This window comes from Wyeomyia smithii, chromosome 2, assembly GCF_029784165.1.
Source record: "Wyeomyia smithii strain HCP4-BCI-WySm-NY-G18 chromosome 2, ASM2978416v1, whole genome shotgun sequence".
NCBI classification, from domain to species: Eukaryota; Metazoa; Arthropoda; class Insecta; order Diptera; family Culicidae; genus Wyeomyia; species Wyeomyia smithii.
In genome coordinates this window covers 155069677-155082784 of record NC_073695.1, presented here as the reverse complement: position 1 = coordinate 155082784, position 13108 = coordinate 155069677, and the positions used below count along the sequence as shown (strand labels likewise).

The 13108-nt window shown below is 41.2% G+C and overlaps 1 protein-coding gene across 1 annotated transcript; it reads left to right on the top strand.

Annotated features, from left to right (window-relative positions):
* Positions 1-7391: 7391 nt before the first annotated feature.
* LOC129720118 (uncharacterized) lies at positions 7392-8765 on the top strand. The gene has a single exon (XM_055671553.1). It carries the CDS (start codon positions 7392-7394, stop codon positions 8763-8765), a length of 1374 nt encoding a protein of 457 aa, XP_055527528.1.
* The last annotated feature ends 4343 nt before the right edge of the window (positions 8766-13108 follow it).

Genomic DNA, 13108 nt, shown 5'->3' with positions numbered 1-13108 from the left:
ACTTCTCGGCTAAGAATTCTTTGTGTTTTCTTGCTTCTTCCTGTTCAGCTATTCGTTGACGTTTTGCTTCATCTTGCTGTTCCCGCTTGCGTAGCTCCACCTGCCGTTCCTCGTACTCCATTTCTTCTTGCAGTCTCAATAGTTGCAATTTGGCGCGATTGCGGGCGGATCTCTGTGAAGCAGCACTAGAGTTATCCGAAAACGCCTTTCCAATTCAATTATAAGCACTCCTTCTAAACACGGTATTAAAAGTTTCTCCTTCCGTTGGTCTTTTCGCAAAGCTGAAGCTGGTTGTATCGACGGTTCTGATCCTGGCTGTTTACTTAACGAATTAAATTTCGGAACAAAAAGACTATTTTTGATGTCGGATGGTTGTAGAGACTCTGACTGAATAGATTTGGATTTACCACCGGGTGAACGAACAGGTGTAGTCAAAGTAGCAGCTTGAACAGATAAACTATGTTTGGGCTTATGCTTTTGAGCATCTTTTGGTGTTGATTGCTTGTTCGAAATCGGTGTAGTTCGCTGGATCCATTCTGCGGTTTTGCAAGTGGAACAGCTCCAGCTCAGGTTAGCGACTTCATCCGTTACTCCAACACAATTGTAGTGATTCCATCCGTCGCAATGATCACATTGCACCATCTCATCAGTGTCCGGCTTTTCTCAGCTTCTACAGGCTTGTCCATCGACAGTCATCTCCATCTCGATCACCACTACCACATCATCAGTACCATTCTCATTCTCATTGTCACTAACCTCACCACTATCAATCGGAATCGGTCGTCCGTTCTTACCGATTCCACCGTTTGATTTTGAGCGACTTGACATATTCGCGAGCCGATTTATTTCGTGTATAAACGAAAATTATATATTGTTGAAATTAATTCAACGAGAGTTTTTCCAAAATTATAATTCCCCGCAACACGGAAATGAAAACACTTTGATCCGTTGTTGGAATAGCGAGAATATAATTTTCCTGTCACAGAAACATATTTTAGGTTAGTAAAGGTTTACATAGGATAATAATTATTTAATTATTAATGCGCATCTTTAGTTTAGTTTAGGTTAAGGTTAGAATGTAAGCAACTTACGTTTAGTCTCTCCTTGGTTTGCAGCTTAGCCTTTTAGTCTTTTGTGTCACCGTGCGGAACGGCAAAATCAGTTTAATTGTGCTATAGGTTAAGTAGATAGTCACAATTTCTTAGGACCTAGTTTGAGTTGATCTAAGCTAATTTTCAGAATTCCATAACGTAAGAATAAGTTTTACCTTTAGCGTTGCTTTTATAATGTGATTTAAAAAGTATTATATATAATAATTATAATTATAATTTATATTTTAATTTAATTCAATTTTAATCAAAAGAAACCTCGTTGCGTGCTATCAGCTTGACCGCTTTTTTTATTCTCTTTTACTCACGATTGCTCGAGCTGACCTGTCAACCGCCAGTGCATGGCATCTCCGTACGGGAGCGTTGTGTACCCACAAGAGGTTGATTAGAGAGGTGAGGCGCACTGGCCTAATAGGGTTGGCCAACAATATCGAAACGAAAAGTCGTCCTTACTGAAAAAAAACGATCCATTTTCACGTGAATATAAATTTACAAGTAGATTTGCGAAAAACGTTTTTTTTCCATCATTTTTAAAATATTAGTGATTTAAAATTAATGTTATTTGATAACTCACAAGATGGGGCAAAAAATCAAACAAATTTTCATGAAAAATACATATAATGCATATTTAAATTCATATTTTTTAGTATTTTTTTTTGTTTTAATGCAAATAGTAATTGTTGTGACCTCTGATATAGCGCTATTCTGCAATTCCGACGCGAATTCCGAGTTCCAGTTGATTAAAGTTGCGCACGGTGCTCCCACAGACCGTTATTAGAAGAAAATATACCAAAGAATCTGAGTATACCATCTCTGTACATCTCTGGTCAAAATTCAAAATCATCATACGGTACATTTTTGAGAAATGCCCTTTTGAAGGTCGTAAAGTACAAAAAAGTGATATAAAAACGACAAAATACTTATTGTAAAGCATGTTTTTCAACCACCATTTTATAAAATAACTTTCAAAACAGTTTGTTTACATTACAAGGGTTATATTTCAAGACATTAACAATTGGTGGAAAGATTTATTTGAAAATCCCACAGTGCACAGTAGTTTAAACTCGAAAAATTGTGATTGTTACCAAGGAAGCAAAGGAACTGGCAACTTTGCTCGCCGTTAATAAACGGCTAATACCGTGACAGCTGATCGACGATCGGCTTATCTTTTTGGTCTTTGAGAAGACAACGTGAAGTATGATGTGAAAGTAGAGTAGGTTAGCTTAGAGAAATTATTCGAGATTTCGTGTAGTGAAATATATATTTGAATAACTTAGATTTATTCTGCAGGTAAATGAATGATCAATTACCCATCCTTATTAATCAATAACGTATATTTCCATAAAGATAGCGCAGATAAGCCATATAAAATCAATACAGTTTTTCGGATACACGTTTGTAGAGCTCACTGATTTGTAAGTACTCACTTCCACTCGACACAGCACACAACATTTATAAATTTATATTTATAGCTTTGAAGCTTTTTCTATAATTAAACTGCTACAAACATCAGTGTGGACTCTTACTCTACAATCCGAAACAACATTTCTTCAAAGAAATCACTATGGCCAGTGAACCTAACCTCAAGACGGCTCCGGATCAGGGAGGTAATTCGAGTTGCAAGGCATGTAAGAGAACCGATTCTGCAGAAACGATGGTGGCATGTGATCGATGCGACTCTTGGTGGCACTATTCGTGTGCCGGAGTTACCCCGTCTGTTCAGACAAAGGAATGGTTGTGTTCATTGTGCACTCGCCCTCGTGCCAGTTCCCTGTCTGGGCTTTCAGCTACATCATCTCGTGCGGCTTTATACGAACTAAATCTAAAGCGTATCGAGGAACAAACACGACTGGAGATGAAGCGTCTGGACATCGAAGAAAAACATCTGAATGAAAAGTATCGTCTTCTAGAGTACACATTACAGGAAGAAAATCGTAGTGTTCACAGTCAAAAAAGTAATGGCCATTCAAAGGTTGTAGAGTGGATGGCAAATTTGCCGATTTCGACGAATAAATCAAACGCAGCAAAAAATAAAACGGTTATCGAAGAGGAAGGCGCAGTGGGACGTGTTGATATACATGAGCGACAGTCCCAGCAAGACGCTCCATCGAAACAGCCGTATCCTGATAATAAAAAAGTGCGAAACGAAAATCATTCGTTGATAAACTTACCACATCCCGGAGGTAAAAAAAATCCCGGTGCGAGTAATGTCATAAACGAATTTCAGCTGAGCAAGGCACTCTTACAGCAGCTGCACGAGTTTCAGACGGAACCGTCAGGTGATGATGAAGAGAAGATGAGAAGGTTGATAAACGGTATAGAAACTGTCAGCTACAGCAAATTCTAAAGGACAGCCACACGAGCAGTCGACTGCTAGAGTTTCGACTGGCGCTGTTCCTAAAAATGCGCCCACTAAATACACAGTCGACGATCGCCCCGATAGGACAAACAGACAACCGCTTGCTCGTGCATCTCACTGCGCCACTCCTTATAACAGGATAGGAGGCGATATATTTTCTGATTCAAACGAAACTGATGTGACAGAAGTAGATGAGGAAAGACCAGATGCCAGTGAAACTGGCATGATGAGTACGCTATCGAAGCAAAGGTTTCCGTTGGATAAAATGCGACAGAGTAAGGCCTCCGGTCAAGCACTGGTTCCCCCGCAGTTGTACTCTCCTGAAGCTGAACAGCGACTGACACATCAGCAATTGGCAGCCAGGCAGGTTCTACCACGCAGCTTACCGGTGTTTTCCGGCAATCCAGCGGATTGGCCGGTTTTCATTAGCAACTACAATTACACCACCGAGGCTTGTGGCTATAGCGAAGTTGAAAACATGATTCGTTTGCAACAGTGTCTCAAAGGACCTGCATGGGAATCAGTACGAAGCAGACTAATACTGCCAGCGTCCGTGCCACATGTCATCGAGGCACTTCGAATGCGATACGGGAGATCGGAGATGTTAATTGAATCATTAATAATAAAAGTAAAAAATGCTCCTTCTCCTAGGTCTGATAAGTTAGAAACGGTCATAGAATTTGGTATGCTCGTTCAGACGTTGCATGACCATATCGTTGCTTCCAACTTATTGGACCACATTGCCAATCCCACTTTGCTGAAAGATTTAGTAATAAAATTACCTGCCGAATACAAAATGCGGTGGGCCGCGTACCGAAGAAACTTTGTTACGGCTAACATAGAAACGTTTAGCCAATTTATGGATGAGATCGTTAACGATGCTTATAGTGTATCCTGTCCGACGAGTTTTGATAAATCTGAGAAGCGGAATTTGACACATGCAGAAACCGGGGAGAGCGCGATCAATTGGAAAGAGCAACCGGTAATTCAATCAACAGCGGGAAACATCGAGTGTGCTGTTTGTAAAAAGGAAGGCCACCGCGCTCGAGATTGTCGGTTCTTTCAGTCCCTGTCCATTGATGAACGCTGGAGAAAAGTCCAAAGTAGTGGACTGTGTAGGACATGCTTGTACGGACATGGACGAAGATCATGCCGTAGCACCAAACGGTGCGAAATTGATGGGTGTTAATCACGCCGTCATCCTCTGCTTCACTCTACATACAAATCTGGAGCCGCATTCAAGGCACAACCGCAGGCTGAGCATTATACTCACCGGTCTGAAATTCCTTCATTATTTTTTCGTATAGTTCCAGTAACTGTTTACAACGGAGAGCATTCGATAGACACCTAGATAGACACGCGTTTGTAGACGAAGGTTCGTCGTTGACCATGATAGAAGAAAGTTTAGCGGATAAGTTGGGAGTCGAGGGATATAACCATCCCTTATGTTTAAAGTGGACTGGTAACATGCAAAGAAATGAAAAGGACTCTCGCCGAGTGAGGTTGCAAATCTCTGGTAGGGGAAACTACAAAAAATATTTGTTGACGGAAGTCTGTACAGTTAAATCTTTAGATTTGCCTATGCAAAGCCTGCCCTTTGATAGTATGGTTGATAAATATGCTTACTTGAAGGGGCTTCCAATCCGAAGCTATCGCAACGCGATTCCACAGTTGTTAATTGGACTAGATAACCTTAAAGTGGCACTTTCCTTGAAAATGCGTGGGGGAGTTGAAGGCGAACCGGTGGCGGTGAAAACAAGATTGGGTTGGTGCATTTATGGAAGCACCAGCAAAGAGAATACATCGTCATACAATTATCATGTTTGTGAATGCGGCAACGATCGTTCACTAGATGAAGCTATGAAGATTTATTTCAAGTTAGAAGATGCTGGCGGAAGGCCATCGGCGAGTATGGCATCGGCAGAAGATAAGCGAGCATACCACATTCTTGAGAGCACAACGGTTCTTACCAAGGATCGATATGAGTCGGGATTACTTTGGAAATGCGATGTTGTTGAGTTTCCAGACAGCTTTCCCATGGCCTTACAGAGGCTAAAGTGCTTAGAGAGACGAATGGCGCGTAATCCTCCATTGAGCGTGAATGTCCGTAATCAGATCAAAGAATATGAAGACAAAGGTTATGCACATCGTACGACACCAGAAGAGTTGAAAAATGCTGATCCTCGTCGAACCCGGTTTCTGCCATTAGGAGTGGTAATTAATGCAAAGAAGCCAGGTAAAGTGAGACTGATTTGGGATGCGTCCGCGAAAGTAGACGGTGTATCACTAAATTCGTGGTTACTCAAAGGTCCCGACGAGAATACATTGCTTCCGGCTGTGCTGTTCCTCTTTCGACAGTATCCAGTGGCGGTGAGTAGTGATATAAAGGAGATGTACCATCAAATTGGTATACGAGAGCAGGATCGTAGTGCGCAGCGATTCTTGTGGCGGGACGATCCCACTAAGCAGCCAGAAATTTACACTATGGACGTGGCAACGTTCGGCTCGGCCTGTTCACCGGCAACAGCGCTCTACGTTAAAAATGTTAACGCTAAACGATTCATTGAAAAGTTTCCGAGAGCGGTTGAAGGAATCGTTCACCGACACTACGTGGATGATTACCTTGATAGTTTTCAAACTGCTGAGGAGGCATATCAAACGGCTTTGGAAATCAAGGCGATCCATCAACAGGGTGGCTTCAACATACGCAATTGGTGTTCGAACGATCCGTCGGTTTTGGAACAGCTTGGAGAAAAGATAGACAATGCAATCAAGCACTTGCATCCGGAAAAGAATAGCTTGTCGGAACGAGTATTAGGAATATTGTGGGCAACCGACACTGACGAGTTCAAGTTCCCAACTACAATCAGGAGCGACATTATGATGATGATCGAAAACAACACGAAGCCCACCAAACGACAGATTTTACGCTGCGTGATGACTCTTTTTGATCCACTAGGCTTATTAGCACCATACATTGTTTTAGGAAAAATGTTAGTTCAAGAAACCTGGTGCGCGCGGATCGGCTGGGACGAATGCGTGACAGATGATATTTTCGAACATTGTAAAACATGGGTTGCAATGTTAAAGCATATCGACACGGTTTGAATTCCCAGGTGCTATTTTAGAAACACAAACTCTTTCGAAAAAGTTCAACTTCATACGTTCACAGATGCTAGCCAATTAGCGTACTGCAGCGTATCGTATTTGCGAGTCGTGAATTTAGAAGGAAATGTCGAAGTGGCGTTGGTCATGGCCAAATCCAGGGTTGCGCCTTTAAAACCAGTCACGATACCGAGATTAGAACTTCAGGGTGCACACAAGGAGCACGTCTAAATCAGTTTGTGAAGGATGGGCATTCCCTAAAGATATCCAAACATTTCCTTTGGACTGACTCGAGCACCGCACTGAGTTGGATAAATTCAGACCCTCAACGATTCCGACCGTATGTGTCTTTCCGAGTTGCAGTAATTTTGGAGTTGACTGATAGAATTGAATGGCGCTGGGTCCCTTCTAAACAAAATCCCGCCGATGAAGCGACAAAGTGGGGATCTGGTCCTTACTTCAAGGCTAACAGCATTTGGTACTCTGGCCCAGAATTCCTGTACAAACATGAAGCAGAATGGCCACAACAAATACAACCCGTTCCAATTGAGGAGGAGCTTAGAGCGTGCTACGCTCATAGAGGATTGATCGGACGGGTGTCAGTAATAGACTTTCAACGTTTTTCTAAATACAATCGTTTGCTCAGGGCAATGGCATATGTGCACTGGTTCATAAATTATACTCGAAGACAGAAGCCATCAGAGAGCCAACGATCGATACACCTGTCCTCAGCAAAATTACGACAAGCCGAGCAATCTTTATTTGCAATGTCCCAGTGGCAATCATACCCAGACGAAGTTGCAACGTTGAAACACAACATGACTCTTCCAGCAACTCAACGGAAGCCGATCGAAAAGACCAGCAGCATATATACGCTGACTCCAATGATGGATAAGAATGGTGTCCTGAGAGTTGATGGTCGAACTGGAGCGGCTCGACGAGCACCATCTACTGTTAAGTATCCTATCATTCTTTCCTACCACAACCGGTTAACAGCTTTGATCGTAGATGAACAACACAAAAAATTACACCACGGTAACAACGAGACGGTAGTGAACGAACTACGTCAACGTTACTACATTCCGAAGCTTCGGACCTTAGTTAAGAAGAGAAGTACGAGTTGTCAACTTTGTCGAATACGCAAAGCGAAACCAAAAGTTCCGCTGATGTCGCCCCTGCCAGAAGCTAGATTGTCTTCATTCGCCCGACCCTTTAGCTACGTTGGGCTTGATTATTTCGGCCCCATCACTGTCAAGCTTGGACGCAGCCATGTAAAACGCTGGATTGCGTTATTTACGTGCTTAACTATTCGTGCTGTACACGTCGAAGTAGCAAGCAACTTAAGCACGGAATCGTGTATTTTGGCTGTTCGCAGATTCGTTTGTCGCAGAGGGTTCCCGGTCGTAATTTACAGCGACAACGGAACTAATTTTAAAGGCGCAGAAAGATTACTGCGAGAACAAATTGAACAGGGCCTGGAAGCAACGTTCACCAGTACGACAACAAATTGGAAATTCAATCCTCCCTCAGCCCCCCATATGGGGGGATCCTGGGAACGATTGGTTCGTTCCGTCAAAACAGCACTTGGCGCTACGTATGATAATGACAATATTTCTGATGAAGACCTTTTAACCATAGTCATCGAGGCAGAATCCATAGTAAACAGCCGTCCGCTGACGTATTTACCCATAGATTCGGCAGAACAAGAATCCCTTACGCCAAATCACTTTTTGCTCGGTAGCTCATCAGGAATACGCCAGCCGATAGCAGCTGCAGCGAATGAATGTTCTCTATTGAAACGATCGTGGGGTCGAATCCAAAAGCTTTTGGACCGATTTTGGAAACGGTGGGTCCTAGAATACTTACCAACTCTAACTAAACGGACGAAGTGGTTTGAGGAAAGTAGAGCCATACAACCGGGCGAACTAGTTCTTATCATCGACGATACGACACGTAATAAATGGACGCGAGGACGCATTCTGAAAGTGATCACCGCTGCAGATGGAAGAGCAAGGCAAGCGGAGATTATGACTACCAAAGGTATTTTGCGTCGGCCTATGGCAGAGTTGGCTATTTTGGATGTGTCTGATGAAACCGGGAATGCTCACCAGTTCCATCGGGGGGAGAATGTTACCAAGGAAGCAAAGGAACTGGCAACTTTGCTCGCCGTTAATAAACGGCTAATGCCGTGATCGCTGATCGAGGATCAGCTTATCTCTTTGGTCTTTGAGAAGACAACGTCAGATGTGAAAGTAGAGTAGGTTAGCTTAGAGAAATTATTCGAGATTTCGTGTAGTGAAATATATATTTGAATAACTTAGAATTTATTCTGCAGGTAAATGAATGATTAATTTACCATCCTTATTAATGAATAACGTATATTTCCATAAAGATAGCGCAGATAAGTCATATAAAATCAATACAGTTTTTCGGATACACGTGTGTAGGGCTCACTGATTTGTAAGTACTCACTTCCACTCGACACAGCACACAACATTAATAAATTTATATTTATAGCTTTGAAGCTTTTTCTATAATTAAACTGCTACAAACATCAGTGTGGGCTCTTACTCTACAATCCGAAACAACAGTGATCGTTCTAGATTTGACTGCGAAGAATTGATTTTATGTGCTCAATGTCTCCAGCAAAATTGTTTCATAGAACAAGGCCTTACTTCTGGCGTTTTTAGTTTTTCGATCAATCCACCTAACAGTTAGATAAAAAAAATATTTTTTCTAATTTCCAATATACCAGATTACTTCCTTTAGCAAAGTTGTGGAAAATTTTAGAAGAAAAACAATTGCTGGATACTGCAATGCAAAATGTTCCAAGATTTTATTCATTCAACTAAGATTCTCTCAAGACTTTATAAAATTCATTGTTTGGACCATCATAGAAAAAATTATAGACTAAAAACTGATTTGAAAGGGGCGTGTTCTACAAAAAACTTTATTTTGTCGTGTCCAACGTACAGATAGGACATCGCATTACTGAGCAATTGTGTATCTTTTAAAATTTTACACAACATTGCTGAAGGAAGCCATCTGGTATATTGAAAATTAGAGAAAAATATTTTTTTATCTAACTGTTGGGTGGATTGATCGAAAAACTAAAAACGCCAAAAGTAATACCTTGTTCTATGAAACAATTTCTCTGGAGACATTCAGTACAAAAAATGAATTTTTCACAGTCAAATCTAGAACGATCCCGATTTTACGAGTTTAGACCACTGTGCACTGTAGGATTTCCGAATAAATCTTTTCACCAATTGTCAATGTCTTGAAATATAACCCTTGGAATGTCTATAAATTATTTTCGAAGTTATTTCATAAAATGGTGGTTGAAATACGTGCTTTACAGTAAGTATTTTGTCTTTTTTATATCCCATTTTTGTACTTTACAACCTTCGAAAGGGCATTACTCAAAAATGTACCGTACGATGATTTTCAAATTTTGACCAGAGATTCTGGACGTCATGAAGAATCGAATGGTGTACTCAGATTCTTTGGTACATTTTTGAAGTAGAATACTTCTCTCAGGAAGTTCGGCTACATAGGGATGTGAAATGAATATCTAAAACCGAAAAAAGTGAAAAATATGTCCAATTTCAAATGCTAATAAATCGGTTAGTACTCGATGGATTTCCTTCGTTCTTGTAGCAATAGATTGGAAAATCTTCTAAGATTCTTCCCAAATGAAAATAATTGTAATTTTATTATTCGCACTATTGTACTATTGAAAATAGTCAAGCCCTGTCAAAACGAAAAATTCGACCTCTGATTGGTCGTTATTTGATTGCTCCCCAAGCACGGTCGACAGAATCATATACCTTGTAATTGAAAACATGCTATTTGGCCTATATAAGAGCCTGTTTCAGCCGAAGCCGCTCATAATAGTTCTAGACAGCGACAACAGCAGTCGTCCTTCCTTAGCAGCAGCGCTAGCCCTGTGGTTGGTCACCACGTCTCAGAGCAGTGCGGTTCTTCTCAGCGTGTGTCGCCAGACTGCCATTATTCCACCCGTGTTGGGGCAGCATGAAGATTGCCATCAGGAAATCCAATTTTGAACATCAAAATGCCTTTTTCAAGGCAAATAAACAAGTCATTGAAAGTTAATAATTTTTGACAACGCAAGCAACCATTCTGTGTTGGATCCTAGCAATTTAACTCTGTCGCACCCGTTTAATTTACTGAATATGAAATAGCTTCCACAGTGCATGTTGTCTGTGTATTTTAATTCCCCCACTGTTGCGGCAGCTCAAAGGTTGCGAGGAGTTTTGTTTATTTGCCTTGAAAAGGAAATTTTTAAGGCAAATAAACAAATAATTGAAGGTTAATAATTTTCTGGCATCAACACAAGCGGACATTCTGTGCGGGTTGCAATCAAATTCTGTTGTAGTTATCTAATTTTTACTTTATGTAGTAAACCACCCGCGGTAGGGGCAGCGCAAAGGCTGCGATCAGCATAACCGACTTTGTATAATAAACTGCCCTGTAAGAACGCATTCACAAAAGCAGATAGGGTATATTAACCTTTAGTGGATCCCTTTCCTATAGTGGACCCTTTCGCCATGTTTTATCGATTATTCATTCAAAATTCCGAATATAACAAACGAATTCCATTTGACATGCTTACTATCTCTACAGCAAACTTCTGGTATCACAATAATATGCGTTTTAATATGTATAGCTAGTAGAAATGTTAATTTATACTACGCGCCTCAATTTGATCTAAACATATAAAAATGCAGCTCTGTCTGTCTGTCTGATTCATATAGGCTTGGAAACTACCGAACCGATCGGCGTGAAATTTTGCATATAGGGGTTTTAGGGGCCAGAAAAGGTGACTAAGATAGTTCGAGACCCCTCCCTTTTCTGCAAGGGAGTGGTCCCATACAAATGAAACACAAATTTCTGCACATCTCGAAAACTAACCAAGCAAATGGAACCAAATTTGGCATGTAGATGTTTTTAAAAGTAGCAAATATGTCCATGTTGATTCGACACCCTTCCCTTTCCTGGAAGGGAGAGGTCCCATACAAATGAAACACAAATTTCTGCACATCTCGAAGACTAACAAAGCAAATGGAACCAAGTTTGGCATGTAGATGTTATTAGAAGTAGCAAATATGTCCATGTTGATTCGACACCCTTCCCTTTCCTGGAAGGGAGGGGTCCCATACAAATGAAACACTAATTTCTGCACATCTCGAGTAGTAAATAGAACCAAATTTGGTAGATGGAAGTGTTTAGGGGTAACAAATATATCCATAATGGTTTGACACCCCTCCTTCTTCTACAAGGGAGGGGTCCCATACAAATGAAACACGAATTTCGCACAGCTCGAGAACCAATCAACCAAATGCAATCAAATTTGGTATGTGAATGTGTTTAGAGGTAACAAGTATGTCCAAAGTGGTTGGACTCCCCTCCCTCTTCTGTGAGGGAGGGGTTCATAACGAATGAAACACAAATTTCTGCTTAACTCGAAAACTAACCAACTAAATGAAACCAAATTTGGCAGGTGATTGTTTTTAGGTGTAACAAACATGTCCATAATGTTTCGACACCATTCCTTCTTCTGGCATGACTCCAAATACCATTTCGAAATCCAAGATGGCGACTTCCCATTTCTGAAAAATAGCGGCAAATGACCAAATACCACCCAATATGGGTATTTCCGGAATTGTTATGATGCACTGAAGCCACAAATCGACCTCAGACAACATTTCGAATTGTAAGATGGCGACTTCCGGTGTCTGGAAAACAGCCGAAAATGACCAAATACCACCCAATATGAGTGTTTCTTCAACCAGATTGACGCTCAGAGGCCAAAAATTGTCTCCTAATGCCATTTTGAAATCCAAGATGGTGAATTCCGATTTCTGAAAAACAGCGGCAAGTGACCAAATACCCCTCAATATGGGTATTTGCGGAATTGTTATGATGCACTGAAGCCACAAATCAACCTCAGACAACATTTTGAATTGTAAGAAGGCGACTTGCGGTGTCTGGAAAACAGCCGAAAATGACCCAATACTACCCAATATGAATGTTTCTTCAACCAGTTTGACGCTCAGAGGCAAAAAATTGTCTACTAATGCCATTTTGAAATCCAAGATGGCGACTTCCGGTTTCTGAAAAATAGCGGCAAATGACCAAATACCACCCAACATGGGTATTTCCGGGATTGTTATGATGCACTGAAGCCACAAATCGACCTCAGACAACATTTTGAATTGTGAGATGGCGACTTCCGGTGTCTGGAAAACAGCCGTAAATGACCAAATACCACCCAATATGAGTATTCCTTTAACCAGATTGACGCTCAGAGGCCAGAAACTGTCTCCTAATGCCATTTTGAAATCCAAGATGGCGACTTCCGGTTTCTGAAAAACAGCCGAAAATGACCAAATACCACCCAATATGGGTATTTCCGGGATTGTTATGATGCACTGAAGCCACAAATTGACATCAATCAACATTTTGCATTGTAAGATGGCGACTTCCGGTGTCTGGAAAACAGCCTAAAATG

Bases quoted from the DNA above. Each gene is read 5' to 3' on its own strand.
- LOC129720118 (XM_055671553.1), top strand. From the start codon at position 7,392: ATGACTCTTCCAGCAACTCAACGGAAGCCGATCGAAAAGACCAGCAGC.